The following is a 24128-nucleotide window of genomic DNA, read 5'->3' on the forward strand; positions in this document are numbered from 1 at the left end:
CACGACCCCCCCCTTGTCTTCGGCCTGGTGGAGATAATAATACTTGAGAATGTCAATACTTGCACATATTGTATACATACTGTTAATCTAACTTGCCCATTATTAATTATAGTTGCAGCTGTGTTGCTTATTGTTTTATCACTGTACACCAAGATCAGTCTATAGATCCTTTTAGATGGCTTGTGAACTGTAGATGATGTTAAGTTACACTTTAAGGAATACACACAGGAATGGTCATCAACTGACCCTTAAACCTGAAATGGTCACGCATCAAAAACAAGAACCAACTCCATCCCTAAAAGTCTCAGGACACGAGGGCTCAGACAGGTCACAGGGTGGAACACAGATACCAGTGAGGACGGTCAGGGAGGTGATGGGCGGAGGTGTCGGTCGGCAGGGCTGGGGGCGGTTGTGGGAAATATTGAATGCCAACCAAAACCGTTTACCTGCAAGGTCATGCATGAGATCTTTTATCAGGTGTCCGACTACGGCATAAGTGGCCACTATAACCACCACCACGCCCAGGAGCACATAGACCACGTTGCGTGGCAGGGTTATGGCATCCCTGGAGGGGGGTATATAGTCCACAAAATAGGGCTCCCCCTCCATGCTTGTGGAAAGCTGGAGGAGCTGCCGGCGCTCAAACGCCAGGCGTGACACGTTCCACGCCGGGTCTGCTCCTGAGGCGTTCAGAGGGGATGGCGGCGGCTGCTGGTCCATTGTTCACTGACGCTATAGTCTGCAGTGATAGTCTCTCTGTGGTGTAATAGATCGATCAGTCCAAAGATTTGTATTACAGCATGTGGGGGGGTGACAGATTTTCCTTTTTTCTTTGTCAATCAGACTTGTAAGAAGGCAGTGATGAGAGAGAGGCAAAGAATTATTCATACGGAGCAATTTCAAAAACTCTTAACAATCTTCTTATGGTTAGTAGTGATGGTGGGATTGACAGACACATGGTAGAAGTTTGGAAATTACAACATATTCAGCATAGTCGGTTGGATATTAACTTAGATATGATTATAGGCACTATATAACTTTTTTTAATGAATACAATGCAATTTTGTCCAATCTGTATGGTAGAGTATGTCAATACAATAACACGCATACAATTGGGGTGGTTGGATTTTGTCTCCCTGCTCTTCTATTGAGACATTTAGATCGTGTCAAAGGTCATGTCTCACTTAAACACAGGATCTGACAAAAAGTTTGACCTAATGGTCAAGATTCAATTTATCCCTGGCCTGAGCAAGCAGGCAGGCTCGAATAGCTTGGTAAAAATGTCAGCACTCTGGCTATATTCATCTTGTTTACTTGTATTGTTAAATTTTGCATTTATTTATTTAAATGCACATTCTGTTTATTTAATTCTGTCAGACAGACAGTCAAAGCGGCTGGCTGGTATTTGAGTCAGTTTCATCACTCAAATGTAGCCAGTCACCAGTGGTGCAAAGTAACTAAGTGCAATTTAACACAGGCATTTTACCTGTAACAGAGTATTTCTATATTGTGGTATTGCTACTTTTACTTAAATAAAATATCTTCTTCCATCACTGGCAGTCACAGAACATATCCATGCTGGCAGGTGACACAAGGTTACGCACATTTGTCAATGAGCGGACAGACTAAACAATAGTTACATGATGAGCTGCCTGCTTTGTATGCTTAATAATCTATGTTATTTTGTAAAGATTTGAATGTATTATTATGTATAGTTAAAGTGATATTATTAATGATTTAGGCCATACATGTGTTTGAATTTACCCATGACTATGACTATGTTTTGTTTGTTTCTATTGGACAAGCAATTACACGTTGAAGTAACTCAGTAGGCTACATGAGTAGTCATTTTACTCGTACTTTCTTCCTCTTACCCAAGTAACTATACTTTTACTTCTACTTGAGTTACTTTAAAGTATTCATACTTTAACTTGTGTACAGTTTTGGCCAACTCAGCCTTTATAAATGTAGTGCAAGGAAACTGTCATCCTCCATACAATGTGCCAAGTCCTCAAAGCTTTTGTCCGGACCCAAATCTGAAAATCGGGTCTTTCAGTCGGTGTAATTTTTCGGAGGGTTGAGCAGTGTGACAAGGAGTGGGTGGGTGGTGCGATGAATATAGGACAAGCAGAATAAATAGGATTGAGTATGTAACAGAGGGACATATCAGCTTTCCATCTGCATGGATTACAGATATGAGAGGAGAGAGGTGGATGTTAATACACTAAAGAGGCTTATGGTCACTGATGTCCACATAACACTGTCTATACATATCTGCAGTGTACTGTATCATACCCACATTAAGCCTAGTCTCTCTTGGGTTGAAACGAGAGGCGACATATAGTCAGTCGTCCAAAACCTTACAACCACGCTAAGCCTCTCACAGTCTATATTTAGCTTGCCCCGCAGTTCAGTCAGAATGTTTCCATGGCTCCTAGAGTCTCATTAATCAAGAGAAAGTATTAATAAAGTGTAATTACATGTTTTACATTGAATAGCTTTTCCTGTGGAATTCTCTGATGAAAAGTTATTTTTTGCTTATCTAAATAAATACTTGCAACACTGACCACACGTAATTAACAATATTAATAAGACAATTGTAAGGTATTTGACATTAAATTCAAATATGGCATAGATATTATTTTTAACTAGGCCTACTTATTTTTTTAAATATATGAAAATCGCTGATCTACAAGCTCCCAATGCAGCGCGTCATGACACTTTTGACATTCGTTTATAGAATTGTAGAAATACTTTGAAATAGTTTTGAAACAATTAGTTTGGAAATGTTTTAAATCTTTTTTAAAACAAATTATGCCGATAATGTCATGACCAACATAGGGACGCCAGATTAATAAAAAAATAAACAAAAACAGCAACAGAGGATCATTGGAAAAGGATGCTGAGAGGGTTTCATTTGGTTGGAAGTGAATGTATTAATAACAGATGAACCACATTCAATCGCTGATGTCTTACCTTCTAAGCAAGCTTTGAAACTTCTCCTCAGCTACGTTATTTGTGTTGTATGTGGGCATCCGGCATCCAGTGCTGTAGCTACATGTAGAAGGCAGATGTTCCTGGAAATAATCACATATATAAGAAAAGAAAAATATGAAGGCAAAACAAATCCGGACAACACTCTTCTGATCGCTACGGCACAAGATACATACCCATCATAAAGGATTAGTTTTTCTCCAATAACCGAAGAACAGAAATGGCTTGTGATCCAATGAACTACATAAAGGTACTACTAGAGAAACCGTGCAAACTTTTTTTTAGTGTCAGAGATCCTTTTAAGCTCCTTGGCGACAAATTTCAATTCCATTATGACAAAGATTGTGCCGGCAAAGACGACGAACCAGGTGAGTGGATGCACGCCGAAGTAGAAGACGTGTGCCATGTTGTTCTGCTTAAGATAAGAGATGGAGGCTGTAGAAAAGTCTGCGTCTTTTAACAACACTAATTCAAAACTGGTAAAGCAAAGACCAGGCTCCAATGAGAGAGGCAGGGTGTTTTCTGTTAGCCTGGTAAACCCTCCCCTTTTCTGTTATTGTCTCTCTGCTATTGAGGTGCTATTGAGGCTGCGCAAGGTGTTTTGTTGTAATCCTTCAAATTGACATATCTGGATTACACCTGCCTGTCACTGTCGCCAGCCAATTAAGCCACTATAAGAGTCACTACAAACTACGTTTTTTTTTTTTTTCACTACTTGTTTTTTTTTTTAAATATGAAAATCGCTGATCTACAAGCTCCAAATGCAGCACATCATGAGTCATGACACGTTCTACGTTTGTAGAAATGTAGAAATACTTTGAAATAGTTTTGGGGAAAAAAATTGGGACATTTTTAAAAACATTTTAAAACAAATTCTGCCCATAAGTCATGACCAACATAGGGACGCCAGATTGAAAAAAACAAAACAAAAACAACAACAGAGGATCACTGGAAAAGGATGCAGAGAGGGTTTCATTTGGTGGGAAGTGAATGTATTAATAACAGATGAACCACATTCAATCCCTGATGTCTTACCTTCTAAGCAAGCTTTGAAACTTCTGCTCAGCTACGTTATTTGAGTTGTATGTGGGCATCCAGTGCTGTAGCCAGATGTTCCTGGAAATAATCACATAAGAAAAGAAAAATATGAAGGCAAAACAAATCCAGACAACACCTCTTCTGATCGCTACGGCGATAGATACATACCCCTGGGAGTTCTTTCTTCAATAACCGAAGAGCAGAAATTGCATGTGATCCAATGAACTACATAAAGGTACTAGAGCTAGGTACTAGAGCATGTGATCCAATGAACTACATAAAGGTACTAATAGTTTGAACCCATAGTTCAAACTGTGGGTTCACCGCCCTGTTCTTTTTCAGTGCCATGGATCCTTTTAAGCTGCGCGCCGACAAATGTCCATTCCATTACGGTACAGACTATGCCGCCCAAGGCGATGAACCAGGAGACTGGATGCACGCCGAAGAGGAAGAAGTGTACCATGTTCTGCACAAGATGAGAGATGGAGGCTGTAGAAAAGTCTGCGTCTTTTAACAACACTAATTCAAAACTGGTAAAGCAAAGACCAGGCTCCGATGAAAAAGGCAGGGCGTTTTCTGTTATCGTCTCTCTGCTATTGAGGTGCTATGGAGGCTGCTCAAGGTGTTTTGTTGTAATCCTTCAAATTGACAGATCTGGATTACACCTGCCTGTCACTGTCACCAGCCTATAAAGCCACTATACCGAGTCACTACAAAGCAGCAAAAGGGAAAACAATGACGGTTTATCTCATTTTGTTGGTTTGACCAACAGGTTAGTTGATGCAGATTGACCAGTAGTTTGACATCTGTTAACTGTCCACAGACATTAACTTGATTCAATACATCAGATATATCTAATTGTGGAAGGTGAGAACAATAACATACATTACCTGTAAGAATGACTTGTGCTCATCTGTTTGCAGGGTGTCCCTTCCAGATCAGAAGTGGAGAAAAAAAAAGTGTGTTGGGGGTCATGCCATTAAAAATGTGCCAAGACAAATATAAACAATCGGATCAAAACACCAAAAGGTCCCACAAGCTGTCCTCCTGCACCCCTCTGACAGTTTCTACGGGACTTCGGGAAGGGTTATATCTCTTCCTGGGATGATGGGCTCACTGCTGCCTTATCCTTCTTGGGCATCCTGGGTCTGTCTGGTGGCTCCGCCAGCCACTTGATGAAGCCATTGGTCAAGATCCCACCCCAAAAGACGACGACCAGTGTGGTGTTGACGATCACGGTTGCCCAAGTTAAAGGGTGCAACTCTAACATGATCTCAGATATGAGCTACTATAGGCTGCTCTGTCTGTACATAATGCCTGGTGGACTAATCTCTCTCGTGCCTCCTTTGCTGGATCTAATAGCCCTAAAGCTTTTTACGTGATAAAACCCTCGTATTAATTTAACTCTGAGAGTGTACAAATGGAACCTTTACGGGTCCATTTGGTTATATTTGTTCACTCTCAGAGATAGACGTGGGGAAATAAGATGGATACATTAATACTGAGGATTTTACTATACAGTGGTGCAAACAGCTTCAATCTCATTATGTAACAGAAGATAAAGTTGCATTAGAGGCACACAACCACTGAGTAACACAGTATAAACACATATAATGCACATCTTAAAGGTAAATAAATAGCCATCTCTGCTTTATTGTCACGGTGAATAGCTCACACCGTTGTTGTGGTCACAGGTTAGTTGATGCAGATTGACCAGTAGTTTGACATCTGTTAACTGTCCACAGACATTAACTCGATTCAATACGTCAGATATATCTAATTGTGAAAGGTCAGAACAATAACATACATACATTACCTGTAAGAATGACTTGTGCTCATCTGTTTGCAGGGTCTCCCTTTCAGATCAGAAGTGGAGAAAAAAAAGCGTGTTGGGGTCATGCGATTAAAAATGTGCCAAGAGAAATATAAAAAATCGGATAAAAACACCAAAAGGTCCCACGAGCTGTCCTCCTGCACCCCTCTGACAGTTTCTATGGGAGATCCGGAAGGGTTATATCTCCTTCAGGATGATGGGCTCACTGCTGCCTTATCGTTCTTGGGCATCCTGGGTCTGTCTGGTGGCTCCGCCATCCACATGATGAAGGTATTGGTCAAGATCCCACCCCAATAGAGGACGACCAGTGTGGTGTTGACGATCAAGATTGCCCAACATAAAGGGTGCAACTGCAACATGATCTCAGATATGAGCTACTATAGGCTGCTCTGTCTGTACATATATATGCCTGGTGGACTAATCTCTCTCGTGCTTCCTTTGCTGGATCTAATTGCCCTAAAGCTTTTTACGTGATAAAACCCTCGTATTAATTTAACTCGGAGAGTGTACAAATGGAACCTTTACGGGTCCATTTGGTTATATTTGTTCACTCTCAGAGATAGACGTTGGGAAATAAGATGAATAAATTAATATTTAGGATATATATATATATATATATATATATATATATATATGTATATACTATACAGTGGTGCAAACAGCTTCAATGTCATTATGTAACAGAAGATAATGTTGCATTAGAGACACACAACCACTGAGTAAGGATAAAGATAATTCCTTTAATAGGTCCGTTCATGAAAGTCCTTGCGGTCTTGTTTCCAATGAGGGCCTGTGAGCAATTAGGGGTTAAGAGTCTTGCTGGGGACTCTTGCAGGGACAAATTTAATTTCGTCGACACATTTGCTGGTCTGGCCGGAATCGTACCTGGGGCAACCAAGGCCTCTGGCACCCTAGGCGGGGTCACTACCCACTCAGCTATGGCCGCCCCTAACACATTACTAACACAACTAACGAAGTTCTTAAAGGTAAATGAATAGCTGTATTGACACAGTGAATAGCTCACTCTTTGTGGTCAGTGCATGCTTTGGTTGACTAAAAAAACAATGTATCCTGACAGGATGTTGGTTTAATATGACAGTCTGACCTTGAAGGAAAAACAATACTCATCTAAGAGTTCTCTTTTTTATGTATTTATCGTTTACCTTTGAGCAACCCGCCTGTGTGTCTGGAACACATAATCTGTGTTCCAGCCTTGCTGTTCTATCAGATATAATCCACAATCTAATCAAGGCTGAAGACATAAGACTGACGTTTAATCTTGTTCCATGCATAAGGACAGATGTCTCTCACAGACGGACATTGAAACATACAGTCATATAGATAGCACATAGCTTGTATCCATAAGGAACCATGTGATAACAGTCACCATTATTTTACTCCGTGATAATGTATCAGAACCATGCTCAGGAATGTCACAGTTCTCGTTTTCACCACCAGATGTCATGTAAAGCCCATTAGCATGGTAGGGTTTTTCCCCAATGGAGACTATTGCAGTTACACAACATAAAATAGGATGCTTTCACATACTTATTTACAGAAGATTTGGCCATAACAGCCATGATATTTTTTTTACTCACAATACACACACAATACTTGACTTAATATAGCCCAAATGTCATAAAAAGTAGTGATTTATTATGCACGTGGCATATAAATGGGCTACATAAGGATATGCATAAATGACAGTTCTTGGATCAAGACTATCATAGATGTATTTTATAAATGTTGACATTTGCATATCTATAGATACGAAAGTAAAAGTCAGACTCGATAAAATACATCTATGGTAGTCTTGATCCAAGACTAGTTCTGATCATGCCGATATGCACAGTTCCAAATTATAAAATGTATATTTGAAAATAAAACAATAAAGGAAGTTAACTAATAACTTATTTCCTCATACTAAGTATGGTTAACTACAGTATTTGGACAATGACATTAATAGAACAATTTGGACAGATTATTAGATTTGGCACTTTATCTTCCACCTATCTCACCATCCTCAGCCACCTAATTCCAACACCCGTTGCCAGTTTGGGATGGCTAAGGGTAGAAGTTGAGCAAATATCAATGGGATTGATATTTAAGATAGTCAAAGAGACAGCGCCCTCAATACCCTCACACCAGTCTAACTACTTCTCCGAAGTGAGTGACACCCACAGCCACAACACCACCCAGCACCCTTTTACAGTCTATGGGTACCACCCAAATTTAGAACAAACATGGGAAAATTCTCATTCTACTACCAAAATGTGGAATGCCATTGATGACATATATATCATTGCGTAAATTGTTTATGCTATGTTGATGAATTGAATACATATTAGGAACACAATGGAAATAACAAATAAGTCCCCAGCACCATTTTTTGTTATCCTTTTAGCCTTAATGTCTGACTATACCAAGTGCTGTTTACATTTCTGACTAATAAAGTATTCAATCAATGAAAAAACCTGAGTGCACATGATTTGTGCAGCTGAAAGATGTCCCAACGGCACGGCCTATATGATAGCTAGCTGTAACAGTTATGGCCAAATCCTGGTCGAAAGAATTACCTTAAATGTATGAAGACCCTGGCAGCTCTCTCCCCCTGGCTGTTCTCAGCAGCCTGACCAAGCCTCACTTTATATACCAGGTGAGACCTACCAGCAATGATTAGTAATATGGTATCAATTAACTCAAGACAAGGCTAACCAAAGCCCATGAGTTGGGCTACATCTACATTCAACACAATTACATGTTTCCAAACAACACCTCCAAAATACGTATTTTTATGGACAATTCAGAAACCTTCCTACCAATGACGGCGACAATCATCGGTGGCAATTCAGAACTAATGGAAACCACAATCTTTCTCTTCCCAGAAAGTTAACATGCTGAAATAGAAGCCATGGGCTTGCATCAATAAAAAACCTTGTATGAAATTACCACTGATTATGTCATCAGTGGTAACTGTCCGCAGCCCACCTGAGGCACAGAGTAGACAGAATAGTGCCATCTTATAATTGGGTGATGTGCTCCTTTAAGAAAATGTATATTCACTTCAATGTATTTATATGTCCACTGTGTAGCCTACTGTTTTCAAATGATTAGAAATAGGCTATATCTATCTGCTATAAAATGATTCAGTGTCTATACAGTATATGAATGTTTTGGGGTTAACTATAGACAGTGAGCAGAGCGTCTACATGGCCATGTCCCTGATGTCAGGCCCATGATCATGTGACAGGCCTACTGTAGGCCTATTAGCCAACAGTGTTGTTTATTTTGTCAACCTTAATGCATAGGAGAAAAAAAATCACAATGTTATCACTGGTGATGATGGGTCCCAGACAGTGACAAACATGAGTACAATGAGAAACTCCCCCGTGTTCAAAGCTGGTGACCTTTGAAACTTGCAGATAGTGAGTGCATTGACGCATGCGTCTGCCTGGAGCAAAAATGCCCCACAACTAATCACAGAATCTGAAAAGTAGACCTATAGTTACAGATGACACTCCCTTTGCTTGTTATCACTATCTTGGCTGTATAGAGGAAACAACAGCAGGATATATCTACCTCTAATATGCTTCTGATCACATCCGGAACGGTTTAGACGACTGCAGTTCACTCACGTGTCTGTCTGGATATTTATTTTCCCTCGGCTGACAGGTCCAGTGAGAGTAAACTGTGGAAGATGTGGCCGCCGGTGGAAGTATTTGTTTTTCTGCTCTCTCTCCTGGCCCCGGGAGTTCTGTACACAATGAACAATGTTCCTCTGCTTCAGGAGTAAGTTAACGCTATTTTACACCTTTTCATGTTCTATATATACAGTATAGTAGCCAACACATGTTTTACGACTGTAGGCTATACTTTGAGGGCAAAATACCTTTTTAATTTCAAGGACCAGCTATTTGATACGTTTCAGGGCCACAGACCCCATTTGATCATTATCTCTGGGACCCTAATCTGAGAACATTACATTTTTTAGACATAAATAGGGTCAATTTGGTCAAGCATTCCGTTGTCATCTATGTACTGTAGGTATAGATATAACAGTAAAACTCAAAATAGCAATTATTGTACATTCTCTACAATAATAGAATTTACTTGTAGGCTACATGTAATAATGGTGAAGATAACTATCTACTAAGGACCGCTGGAGGTCCGTGGACCCCACGTTGAGAACCCCTGATGTAGAGACTTCATTGTCAGTCACATCTCTGCATTATAAAAAAAAGCAGCAGGGGGTCTGTTGTAAAATTCACACTGTGTTAACAAATAAAGTGAGAAAAAGCTCTTTCAAATAACCTGTAGGAGTGAAGGGGGGGTGGGGGTTGAACTGACCGGTTCAGTTTGTTCATTTGATGTCCTTCTGTACAGTGACATAGAATGTATGAGTCATTTTTATATCATTATACTGTATTCCTCAGACCTTTGCCTATCCTGGGACTGGGAATGTTCGTCCTGGGTTCAGTACTGCTCCTGCTGCTCCTCACTGTGAAACACAAGAAGAACGTTGACCCCTTATTCTATGGTAACTACAATCTGCACAATAAATCATCAGTGTTCATTTAAAGAGTGTACAAATGGGGAAAAAATTTACCCATGTTATATGACGTTTCTTTCATTCCTGTGGCCCAGTGTTCGCAGAGTTCTCCTTCACCTGTTTGGTGGGCCTCACCAACGCTCTGGAGCAGGATGGGTACATCTCTGGTTTCATGGGCTTCTACCTGAAGAAGGTAAAAATTCTCAATTTTTGCCATTGATTCGGTGACCTCAAACACTGATGTCAAAGCTTATACAGTATATTCCCCGAATGCACAATTAGTTCTCTGTCTCTCTATCTCTCAAATGTCTGTGGGCTATATTGTGTCTGGCCGCAAAGCTCAATACTTGGCTGTTCACTGTTCCACCCCAATGAAACCAAATTAAGTCTCTTAAAGTTGCAATCCGGGACTTGTTTTAATGAAGAAATGTGTATTTTAACCAATCTAATACAATATAAGTCAGGGGTCTTCAACAGGGGGTCCGGGACCCCTAGGGGGTCCTCAGAGTTACTACAGGGGGTCCGCCAAATGTTTGTGTGATATGTTTTTTTTTTTACCGTAACCACTTGAACCCTAGCATCCCCTTTTCTGAGGAGAACTTTAGCCAAAAATAGCAGATCTACAAGCTCTCAACGCCTCGCGCTGCGAGGCGTTGAGAGCTTGTAGATCGGCTATTATTGGCAAAGAGGCTATAGGTGTAGAGGGGAAAAAAGAGCAGACTAAGTAAAAAAAAAACATCTCATCTGAAACACACTTTTATACAATATAGAGTAGGGGGTCCCTGCTTTATCTTTCTCTCAGCTAGGGGGTCCTTGGCCTGAAAAGGTTGAAGACCCCTGATATAAGTACATCTGCAAAAGTCGGAGGTGGTCTCCCCGTCCATTGAGACATTTTTAGACCCTGGTGTCGGATAGTAGCCCTGCCTGAAGCTCATACGTGCAATATCTCCCCTGGACAAGCCCAGATTGTCTCTTGGATGAGCTGTAGAAATTCAAATCCCGGGTAGGACATAGGAGTTACGGATTACAGCTATTAGAAGGAGCAGTTACTATATTGGGGAAAATAACATCTTCGCTGTGCGAAGATAATAACAGCTCCATAAACTGCCATAAAAGAGCATAAAAGGACCTAGACAAGTCTTCTAGCTTGCCAAAAGAAATGACTCCCCACTGTTTTTCTGTAAATATACTTTTACTGCTCCTAGTATTGATGTATTCTCTTGTATAGTACATCTTTATATGTCTTGATGAATTGAATACATAAAGGATCCCAATGGATACAATTAAGCCCTCAGGCTTTTAGCATTATTGTATAACTGTACCTCTGTACTTTTTTGCAAACTGTTACTAAAGTATTCAATCAATCAATGAATCCAAACTCCACTGTGTGCTACAGGGGGAGCCTCATCTGAGTTCTGCCTACGCTGTGATGATGTGCTACTGGGAGGGAGTGGTTCACTTCTTCCTCTTCCTCACCATGATCCACCGCATGTTCAGTGGGTAAGCTGTTTACTCCAAACCCCCCCCCCCCCCCCCGCCTCATTTGGGATCGCCTTTTCATGTCTGTCCACCTTGTACGTTTTGACAAAACATCGGTGAAAACATCTGTAATCGGTGGGCTGGGAGTCTGCAAAATCGGGATCGGACCCAAAACTCACTGGCATCATTCAGGCTCATAATGTAGTAGTGTTTGTACTCTCTCTCCTCTCTGTGCAGGAAGTCCTATCGCAGCATGGGACTGTTGTGGGCGGGGTCGTCCATCGCCCAACAACTGGTCTTCATCCCTGGAGTGGTCATTGGTGAGACACACACACACGCGCACACACACACACACACACACACACACACACACACACACACACGCACACGCACGCAGGCACGCACGCACGCACGCACACACACACACAGACACACACACATACACATACACACACGCGTGTATCCTCCTGCCATTGATAATATTCTCATTCGTTCAGGTAAATATGGGTCTAACATTCGCCCCGCCTTCTGGAGGAACACCCCCTTCCTGTTGGTGCCCATCTGGGCAGCCTCCCTGCTCTTCAGTAGGCCCAGGGAGATGCCAATCATTACAGCAGACAAGGTGAGTTATTAGCACTGGTTATCAAAGTGGGGTCCAGGGACCCCCAAGGGGTCCTAGAGGGGGTTCCAGGGGGTTCCCAGCAAAATGAGGAACAGTTTAAACACTTCAGCTTTATTCTATTTTCCGGCTATTCAAAAACTACATGCTGTAGCCTATTATTTTTACCAGGTTGCTTGCAGCATGGTCCAGGAAGAGACTGATCAACTACTCAACACTTTCTCTACACTTTCTAAACACTTTCTAGCGACCTTTTCATCATTGGCTGTCCTTCAATCCTTTAAGCCAATGGGGAGACTTCCCAGAGACTTCCCCATACTCTGAACGACGGGTGTCCTCCCATGCTATGGGATCACAGCCCAGAACAAAAAAAAACCTGTGGTCGTTGCCACCAAACAAACTATATATTAAAAAAAAAGTGTGGTCGTCGCCACCAAACAAACTATTGACTTGACTCCTCATACACACACACAGCACATATTTTTCAAATGGAGGTCCGTGGTCAAAACACATGTAAATTCTGGCCACTTGACATATCTGAGAACCACTGCGTTATAGCACATACTACTGTGCCTTTGTCTTGGTTTACAGCCATATACCCAAACATTCAACATGAAGTGTGTATGTGAATGGTAACAGGATTTGTGTCTGTGTTGAGCAGGTGGCTGCAGAGCAGAAGAGAAGCCTGCTGTCTCGTCCCGTCGACCTGCTGCTGTCACTGATGCTGTTGGGGGCCATGGCCTTCACCGTGTTCAGAGGTTTTGTGAGTAACGACACATGAAAGCCTTTGCACCGCTCCAGTATTTCACTCACATAAGCCTCACAGTTAGGTAAGGCAGTTGGCACGCCACATGTTAGGCCTAGTGGACAAAGATATAGAGTGAGCCATGGGGAGAGAATCGACCCCATATAGGCCTATTTTTCATGCCAAAACGTAGCTTTATTCTGAATGTTTCTGTCCAGTGTTTAGCTAACTAAAAAAAATGCTGTGTTGTTAGAACAACTGGCCCTCAAAAGTCCCCAGGAGGCTGTTTGAGGAAGAGCTCAAGGCTTGAACCACACCACATTCACAGCTGCAATCCAAGCCTATTTGAGTTGCACTGGCTAATAAAATAAATCCAATCTTCTTTCCTTATAGGACCCCCTTCCCCCTACTGTGTTTTTGAGTAACCAAAAAAGACTGTTTCAGAAGCATTTCTTTCAGGCATATATGCTTGAACTAATCAAATCATTGATGAGCTCACTGTATGTTGTCTGTCTGTCTGTCTGTCTGTCTGTTTCTCTCTCTCTCTCTCACTCACTCTCTCTTTCTTCAATTCAAACGGGATTCATCGGCATGGGAAACATATGTTTACATAGCCAAAGCAAGCGTGGAATAAAACTGAGAAAAGTACTGTATGTACAGTTGAAATATACTATGTAGAAAACATAAAAACAAACTCATTCTCTCTCTCTCTCTCTCTCTCTCTCTCTCTCTCTCTCTCTCTCTCTCTCTCTCTCTCTCTCTCTCTCTCTCTCTCTCTCTCTCTCTCTCTCTCTCTCTCTCTCCCTCTCTCTCTCTCCTGTCCCTCGTCCACCACAGGTGGTGATGGACTGTCCCCTAGATTACTGCTTCACCTACATCTACCAGTATGAGCCCTATCTCAAAGACCCCGTTGGATTCCCCAAGGTCACGGTGAGTCCGAAGGGAGACACAACTCAGTTCACCACAATGAACCAGTGAAGAGGCGATGGAACCTTTTAGGGCCTAAAAGGTTCCATTCCCTCTTCACTGGTTCATAGGCTAATGAGCAAAATCCTAACCCTGCTCCTGGTTCATCATTGCTGTGTAGATGTTGGTATATCTGTTCTACGCCCTGCCTCTGCTGGCGGTCTTTATCTACGGTCTGAGGACGCCAGGATGTAGCTGGATGCTGGACTGGACCCTCTTCTTTGCTGGGGCAATGATTCAGGTAAATTGTGTTTTTTAAGATCATTTGCTCTTAGTTTTAGATGCGACGTGCATTGGCTATTTTCGCTATTCGCTGTACAACAAAGTATAAAGGGCTTAAGTGACTAATCCTCCTCTCCTCTCCAACCCCTCCCTCTTCTCTTCTCTTCTCTTCTCTTCTCTTCTCTTCTCTTCTCTTCTCTCCTCAGACTCAGTGGTGCCACCTCGGGGGGTCTCTACACTCTCGGACCCCCTTCACGTACAGGGTCCCTTCAGACAAGTGGCGGCATATCGTCACCCTGAACGTCCTGTACGCCGTCGTACCCGCCCTGCTGGTCCTGCGGTGTCACTTCAGCCCCGCCTACTTCATGAAGCCCGTTCCTAAAGGCCAGACCAGCAACGACAAAAAGAAAAAATAAACCACACACACACACACACACACGCTGGCCCACAGGATTGTGGAGGCTCCAGCTATGAAGACTGTTTTCGTGCTGTGGGACCCAGCTTTTAAGGTCACTGGACTGTCTTTCATTGGCACACAAACTGCCTCAAACACAATATTTTTAAACCCACAGCGAGTGAGTGCAGAGGAGAAATCTGCTGAACGCTTCAATTTTTTGAAAACGCTGCTTCCTGACTCAACCGTTCCAAATCACTGTCACCTCGCTCAGCACTCCCTGCATGGACTATTGAACCCTGATAAAGGCTGTTTGTGTGCAGCTAAGGACGGTTCCACATGGCATAGCTTGGAAGTGCCGTATACACAGGGACCCATTTGCCATCTCTTCCCAGACAAATAACACTATAAACTAAAAGCCCACAGCCCAGTGGCACGCTGGGAAAGACAGCTACACGGTTATTACAGAAATCCATCTGTGAGAACAATGCTCAGCAATCCTACTGTTTGTGTTTTACACACAACTTGTCTAGTTTGAAATGTTTTTCTTCTCTTTTTTTTCATTTATCTAAATCTGCCTTGATCGATGAGAACTACTCACTGTGTTGGATTCGCGTATTTCACCCGAATATGTGAATGTTGGAGATGCTCGGCATAACTTGAAGAATTTATCGAATGTTTGTGAAGCTGGATGACTGACTGTACAGAGTTGCTGATAAGGGAGATAAATGCTATTTCACAACTTGGGTGTGGGGCCTGGGCGGTGGGACGTGGGGCGTGGGGCGTGGGGCGTGGACAAGGGGTTGATCAAGGAGAGACCCTCGACAGACCTTCATGGTCTATTATTACATTCTATAAAATTATTGCTAATATTACATTTCAAATGTAATATTATCAATTCGAGTTTGTGTTTTCATCTTTTGTTTTGTTGTTTTTATGTATAGGCTACTGTATATGGGATGCATTATGAGTTGGCTGGAAAACATTTTTTTTGTTTTGTTTAATATGTGAGAAAATAAATCATATGCCCCTTAATGAACCCTTTTTTTGCTGAATTCAGGTCATGTCAGTCTCCTCAAATGAACTCTTGTGTCATATACTGTACAATGTTCTTATCTTTAGACCTTAACAGACATTATTGATCAGATTGTGAAACACAGCTGGCTTCATTTTCCAGCAAATTAGTTTTCAATCATCCGATTTAAACCCTTTGGTTTATTGCTCGATGCGACTCGTTATCTTGAAGATCATTTCTTGTCGGCAGTGGTGGACAGTAACGAATACAATTCTTTGAGTGGTTTGTTATGCCCTACAAAGCCAAAGTGCAGTAACTAGGGGATTTTACTGATAAATGGGTTTAAAAGTGTTTCAGCTGGTCAGCCTAATGAAGATATAATCTGAAAATGTGATATTACACTAATTATATATCTGTTCTTGAGGTAATTGTTTATCCCCCAAAAGGCTAAATTGACCTTTGGGATACACAAATAAGTCTGTGCGTCCAAAAACGTAGTTACTGCACTTACTTGACTAATTGTATTTTTGGAGACTTTCACTCCACTGCATGTGAAAGACACATATTGTACTTTTGACTACACTGCATGTGCACTTGTAGTTGAGCAATATTTCACAAGGAGTATCTACACTATACTGTGACTCGAGTAGTGTGGTTGTGTACTTTGTCCACCACTCTGTCGGCACTCCGCAAGTGATACTGTTGTGTGACGGAGCATAAACTATTAGGCAATAGGTTGATCTGTTGACCCCGACATCGTCTCCTACCGGTGATGTCACCATGTCCTTAGTTGCGAGCCGGTGGCCCAGTGAACTCTGATCTTCCTGCCTGTGGTTGTCACACTGATAAGAGTTGAACCCTGCATAGTGGCTGTCAGACATAGAGATGACATAAGTTCTGTATACTAACATACCGTTTAGAGACAGTGTTACGAACTCTTTTAAGGCCTGCTTACCTAACTACTCTGACCAATGTTCATAAAAACAAAAAGTGGCATCCACCCCTTGTGTCTGTCTGACAAGAATTCAACCTACTGTGTATAGAGGCCCCTGTGTTAACTGTCCCAAGGCAGGGCATACACACAACACCAAAGTAGGTGAATTATACAAGCAAAGTTTGCTCTGGGATTCAAAACACAAGGCTACAAGCGGAAGTTTACAAACTGATGCGAAGGTCAGGCAAGAGAGGGAGGGGCCAAAGGCTTTTATAGGACAGCAGATGGATCTGATTAGCGGAGGTGGAGTCAGAGGAGCGGGACGGCAAATGGGAAGGGAAAGCACAATTGGCTTGATTGGCATCATATGACAAGCTGATTAGTGACTGGAGGAGCCTGCAGAGAAAGATAGAGGGAGGGAGAGACCCAGGGAGAGACAGACAGCCAGGACACTAAACCCAGACAAACCCAAAACAACGTGGAACGTACAGTATCAGAGAGTTCTGTGTGTTGTAGTCTTTCATGCAGCGTAAGCTGCAGCAGTGGTTCTCAATGTGGGATTCCAGGGGTCCCCAGCTAAATTATTAACAGTCAGTAACATAGGCTGCAGTTTATATGGTATACAGTAAAGCAGTGATTCTCAAACTTTTTCATGTCAAGGACCCCCACTTTGACACATATTAGCCCATGGACTCCCATTTGAAAAGGTATGCCAGGGACCCCCATAAGAGAAGATTTTTACGGCTATAGTGATTCTCAAACATTTTCATTTCAAGGACCTCCAGTTTGATATGCATTAGGCAACGGACCCCCATTTGATACTATTTTGATCTCTGGGACCTCAATCTATACTATATCATCATCTGTGTTCATTTAACAAATGGAACCAAAATGGACCCGTTAGGGACCATTAATGGGTCAATTTAGTTCCATCTATACACTCTCAGAGTGTATCAAATAGACTTGGTTTCTAACTATCAATCATTTGGCTAGGGACCCCCTGGAACCTCTTCAAGGACTCCTGGGGGTCCCCGGAACCCCCCTTTGAGAACCACTGCAGTAAAGGAATTCTGGATGAAATGACAGACCATATCGGACCAAATCATGTTCATCAATAAAAATAAAAATAAAGTTATTATAGGTTGATAATCACTGGGCTGCTACAGTACCGAATGAAAAGCAAATTCACACGCCTCACAGTTGCAAGGTTTTTTTTTAGCTATAGGTCACCTTTTTCACAATCATATTTTGTTTTCCTTGGCTGACAGATAGGTGCCATGACTCATGAGTACTCTGGCTGGGGACATTTGTAATATTTGACAGTAGCACATTTTGTTCTCATTCACCTGCTGGGGGCACACTTTAGCCACATTAACCCTGGCATCCAAAATAGACAAAAATGTAACCACTTTCAAATAGCCGATGTATTAATAGGTTTAAAGTGCTCATGTGTTAGTCGCTTCTTTTTGGGCTTGTTTTCATAGACCTGGTTGTTTATTTCTCTCGCAAAATCTGGCAACACTGGACACTAGCCACAAATTGCTCCTTGTACCAGACAGGATAAGGTCATTGTTCACGGAGCACAATGAAGTGAAAGGCAGAGAACAGAAACCTGGCTGAATAAAGGACGATCAGATAAAGACTTCTGATTGGGTTTCTTGTGCTAGAGTGCCTCAGATAGAAACGATACGACCGTGTCTGCACTACATCTACTTCTCTGACAAAAGAGAAGGGTTACAGGCGGTAATATACTGTGATACATGCGGTAAAAGAAATGATATAGGCCTATGTTGTTCACTGAAACAAAAAAAAAACGAAATCAAAACTAAAATGAACAATGCAAAACTAACAAGAATCTAAAGTAACTAAAATGAAATAGAATTGTAAAATTATCTTTGTTTTAGTTTTTCCACCATCAGGTGTCTTTCATCCTACCCTTTCAGCTTCTATAAATCAATACTTGAAAAACTAAAACTAAGACAAAAGAAATAAAAAGTAATCTAAAACTAGTCAATTCTTAAAACTAAAACTACTAACCTTATAAAACAATCTAAAGGGAAACTGAAACCAATCTAAAGGGAAACTAAACAGAGAAGAGAAATTAATTAATACACTGATCTGCATTTTATTCCCCCACTTTATTAAGAACGTAACACAACAGCAGGACAGGAAAAAGTCATAAAGTTTCATTTATACTCCGTTGTACGACCGTGCCGCTGACCGTGCCGCTTAAGTGCAGATAAAGCAATTTTCTTTTATTTGGAATGAGGTCGATTTTTCATCACGAATAAAGGCCTCAACCTGTATGAACGAGAATCAACTATTACTTGCCATCGATTTTCCTATTGTTTATTCATCACACCATAAGGCTTGACAATCGGTTGTTGTCAAGCGATACCGTCGTGAGACGGAGTATGAAATTAGGCTTCATAACACCAAAAGAAAAGGGGGGGGGGGGGCGAGACAGATCAAAATATCAAAGAGGGCCTAAAGACAACAGTTGTGCGTCTCACCCGTCTGTTAATATAGCCGTGCAAAGACTGAGAGTAGTTAGCGATTCAGATACAATCAAGCGGTTATCTCGGGACAGTATTGAACGGAATCCATCACCACCAGTCTAAAATCAATGGGACTCATTCATTAGCTGAGAGTGCTCCTTACAGTGATGGTGGGGGGGGGGGGGGAGAAGGTCCAGCTATTAATGAAGAATCAGCCAATAACAAACAAACACCACAATATGTACAGTAACGTTACAGAGATTAGAGACAATCAAAAGGATTAATTCTGTTACCCATTGACTGTACGAATGGGGCACCGGCATATAAAAGAGTAAGTTACGCCGGCTGTCTAAACAGTAAGTAAAAAAAGAAACCAAGCATATTCACTAGCAAACGGTTGATAATAAATAGTAAACATTACACAAAAACATTGCAAATATTAGAAAACAGCATGTACAATATAGAGCAAAAAAACAGACCTGCTAGTCAGGTGTTCTACGGGGAAAGGAAGAATTAAAACCTGATTTATAGTTCGTCGTATGACGGTGTAGGGTGCCAAAAAGAATGCCAAAAGAATTTGCCGATGTACAAGCTCACAATGGGTCGGGGTGTGACGCGCAGGGGTAATCGCCATGGTAGCTTATGGTGGACATCTTTGTCAAAATTCTATTTTTGCCACGAACATACAAAATGAGTAGAAAAACACATAAAGAGCTAGCCCTGAATGACTATTACAGGTCCATAACTCTGAGAGTGTACAAATGGAACCAAATGGACCCGTACGTTCACTCTAAGAGTTATGGGGGTCCTTGAAAATAAAACACTTGAGAGCCGCTGTCCTATTAGTGGACTCCTAATGTGCCATACAGCATTGGTTCTCAAAGTGGGGTCCGGGGACCCCCAGGGGTACTTGAGGGGGTTCCAGGGGGTCCCCAGCTAAATTATGGATAGGAACCAAATGGACCTTTATGGGTCTGTAACTATTTGTACACTCTCAGAGTTACATTAACATTGATTTTACAATATGAATTGGGGTCCCAGAGATATAAATCCCATTAAGTGGGGGTACGTAGCCTAATGCGTGTCAAACTGGGGGTCCTTAAAATTAAAATGGTTGAAAATCACTGCTAGAGAGCCGTAAAAATCTTCTATTATGAGGGTCCACGGGCTAATAAGTGTCAATTTGGGGGTCCTTGACATGAAAAGGTTTGAGAACCACTGCCATACAGTGTCATAGTACATCAGTGTCATACATAATTCTGAAGAAAACCTGGAGACTGACATTCAGTAATTGGGTCTTATGATCAAAATAAGAACCATGTAATGTTGTGTAAAAACGAAAATCTAGAATTTGCCACAGACTAGGCCAAGTCTTGCCACGCGGACACATTTGTCCGTGTGCGGACACATGGATGACCCCTGGTGACGCACAAGCTTGTAGATCAGCCGCTTCCGGTACGGGACACGGTCATAACGACGGAGTACAAATCATACAAAAAGCTCAGGGGTTATTTATTTGAGACTGATGAACGCTATCTTGCATAAATTACATCTGTGCTTTGTAAAAGGAATACTAGAAGGAATACCGTTTTCCACGTAGGGTGAAGACTAAATAAAACTGCGCCTCACATTTTCCCTACACACACCCTCATGAACACACACACGCACACACACACACACACACACACACACACACACACACACACACACACACACACACACACACACACACACACACACACACACACACACACACACACACACACACACACACACACACACGCGCGCGCACACACACACACACACACGCAAGGTTATTTATGAATAGGTTGTCGATCTACTGAGATATCACAGACCTTGTTAGTCGGACAAACACGGTTAGTGTTCACATGGACCTGGGCTAAACTGGCCAACCACACATAAGAGACCCCCAAAACACTAAAGATCAATAAAGGGGTTATGGTGGTGATATGTGTTTTTAAAAAATGACCTTAAAGAAATACCGTATCCAACCGTAGCGAGCTAAAACAGAGACAAGGTAAGAAGTCGACAGGAACATGGAGGAATGGATCTGATCTGTTGGAACTATTGTCTTTTATTATGGGTCCTGGTTGGCGCCAGGCATTGTGGGTCTCGTGGTATCATTTGGTTCAGTAGTGGCTGTGTGCGTCGTCCGCGCCCCGGTGTCCTTCCCCGCCGCCGTGTCTCCTGTGATTCCGGCGTTCCCTGCGCTGGTGGTGGTGGCGCCGGTATCGGTGGGATCGTCGGGCTAAGGAGCGGAATTTAAAGAACGCCTGGGTTAACTCATCCAGTGAAAAACATGACGTCAAAGACCTGGCCTGACGCCCCGTGCGCCACAGGACGTCAAAGACGTCATGAAAAAAATAAAAAATAAAATAAAAAATGATGATTTGAAGATTTGCTACTCCATTCACTGCTCCATTCACTCTTTGTTTAACTTCCAACTTAAAAAGGCTGTATCTCGGCTCCTGAGCACTTTTTTTTTACAATGAATTTTGACTGTGGCACTCAGAGCCAAAATTCCATAAATAAGCTTGGCATTGAATGAGTTAATATGATATCGTTGCTGTCGGGCAGAAACTCAATATTCTAACTTCTTTTTCGTAAATTAATGCCCTACTTGATCATACTACAGCGTCACACAAAAGTATCAAAAGTAGCAGATCTACAAGCTCGAAACGCAGCTCGAAACGCAGTGCCAAGCGATGCGCTTGAGCTTTGAACTTTTGCTGCTTTTGAATTCAAATCCCGAAGAGTAACAGTTTTGGACATGATGAGGTTTACGCCCGACAGAGACGATATAAGTCTTGTCTAACCTCATCTTGTCTGATCTCCTCTGAACTCAGCCAGACTAATCTCATCCACCTCATATCTACATCATTGTATACTGTATACTTAAGCACCCGGAACTAGTGGCAAGCAAACTGACACTATGGGAAGCCAACCCAGGGCAAAGCCAGGAAAGGTAAGAAGCGCACCACCTACGTAGATGCACTGCGGCAGCTTGGCTAACAACCCTGTAGAGCAGGGGTCTTCAACAGGGGGTCCGGGACCCCTAGGGGGTCCTCAGAGTTACTACAGGGGGTCCGCCAAATCATTGTGTGATAGGATTTTTTATGTTACCTTAACCACTTGAACCCTTGCATCCCATTTCTGAGGAGAACTTTAGCCAAAAATAGCCGATCTACAAGCTCACAACGCCTCGTGCTGCAAGGCGTTGTGGGCTTGTAGATCGGCTATTTTTGGCAAAGAGGTATAGGTGTAGAGGGGAAAAAAGAGCAGACCACGTAAACAAAAACTGTTGAATCTGATTCAAAATTTTATACGATATAGAGGGGGGGTCCCTGCTTCATCTCTCTCTCAGCTAGGGGGTCCTTGGCCTGAAAATGTTGAAGACCCCTGCTGTAGAGCTCAAGACCCTGATGTTAGATAGGAGAGTGTGGGGAGGGCAGCGATTCAGGAGGACCCGAGTGGGTGTTGGCTGGACTGCACTCTCGCATCACATATACAATAGGAGCGCCAATAGATAAATGTTTAAAATGCTTGCTCTGTCTGCACACTTCCACACTGCCATCGTCACTTTACAATTTAAAAAATCACACCCAGTGTGAAGGTAGCGGCGCCTTTGATACATTTTGTCATCGTTATGTGTTTATAATGTGTTTATAGCCACGTGTCACGTGAAGCTTGACCAATCACTTAATCAGAGCATTGACGGGTCTGACCAATCAGAGCGTTGACGGGTCTGACCAATCAGAGCGTTGACGGGTCTGACCAATCAGAGCGTTGACGGGTCTGACCAATCAGAGCGTTGACGGTGAACACGGACAAAGTCAGGTATAGAGCAGGATCCGCTCCATACCTAAAGGTATAGAGCGGCTAGCGCCGCTAAAAATCACACCCAGTGTGAAGAGAGTGGTGCCTTTGAAAGTGTAACTGGTTGCATCCTTGTGTTGCAATCAGCAACAATATGTTGTCACGTGACACGTGACAACATATTGTCACGTGTCACGTGAAGCTTGACCAATCAGCCGTGCTCAAACATACGGACGGACATACGGACACACGGACAAAGTCAAATGTAGGAGTGGTTGGCACCACTCAAAAATAAAAGAATAAATAAGCATATAACATACATTGGACATACTGACACAATATTTCAGTTGTATTTATTACATTTGTATGTAAATTAATAATGAAAAGAAAATATAGCAACAGATTGTGAAGTTGCGGAATAAGAGTATTGCTTCCCCCCAAAAAACTATATTATGATCGATATTATGATGACGGCTGCTATTATTATTATGCTTCCAGTTGTGTTGGGAAACTTTTTTTTTCTTTAAAGCAAAGCTTTACGCCTCATGTGGAACTGAGGTGTTGAGAGTGTGACATCTAGTGGCTTAATGTTGTCTAGCGCAGCGGTTCTCAAAAAGGGGTCTGACTGGGGACCCGCCCAGGGGTCCTTGAGGGGGTCCCCAGCAAAATGTGTTAATACAGCATCACAATCATTTTAACCCCTTTATCTATATTTATCTATACTAGACCATACCCGTCGGGGGGATATGAGCACCACACACGCGTCATGGTCCGCTTGTTTCGCGGATGTGGCAACACCGGCGCTTGGTTGACACACATGATTTGGCAACCCGGGAGCCAGCGAACACAAAAACGCTAATAAACATTAGCGTTTTTGAGTTTGTATATGAGTTTGTATATCTGCTATTTTTGAATAGCCAAATAAATCTAAAAATGACACACGGATGCGTTCCAGGTCTTAACACATTCCATGCCAGAGTTTAATCTCATAATGTACTCACCAG

The 24128-nt window shown here is 42.2% G+C and overlaps 2 protein-coding genes across 2 annotated transcripts in view; one reads left to right on the forward strand and one right to left on the reverse strand.

The window, feature by feature from the left end:
- Positions 1-9563: 9563 nt before the first annotated feature.
- LOC311045451 (transmembrane 6 superfamily member 2-like) lies at positions 9564-14862 on the forward strand (the record flags this gene model as incomplete). Its single annotated transcript, XM_084057329.1, has 10 exons — positions 9564-9655; positions 10300-10403; positions 10511-10608; positions 11812-11915; positions 12132-12214; positions 12392-12516; positions 13175-13276; positions 14096-14188; positions 14346-14465; positions 14653-14862. The coding sequence occupies 10 exons, from the start codon at positions 9564-9566 to the stop codon at positions 14860-14862; spliced, it is 1131 nt and encodes a 376-aa protein (XP_083913455.1).
- A 6575-nt stretch (positions 14863-21437) lies between these two features.
- Positions 21438-24128, reverse strand: part of LOC311045150 (neurocan core protein-like) — a gene marked incomplete at both ends in the record, with an annotated part of 140000 nt that continues 137309 nt past the window's right edge. Inside the window, one exon of the mRNA XM_084056960.1 lies at positions 21438-21556. Within this exon, the coding sequence (XP_083913086.1) occupies positions 21438-21556 (119 nt within the window). The remainder of the gene's footprint in view (positions 21557-24128) is intronic.

Source organism: Gymnoscopelus microlampas (genome assembly GCF_963454915.1).
Source record: "Gymnoscopelus microlampas genome assembly, chromosome: 5".
Classification (NCBI taxonomy): Eukaryota; Metazoa; Chordata; class Actinopteri; order Myctophiformes; family Myctophidae; genus Gymnoscopelus; species Gymnoscopelus microlampas.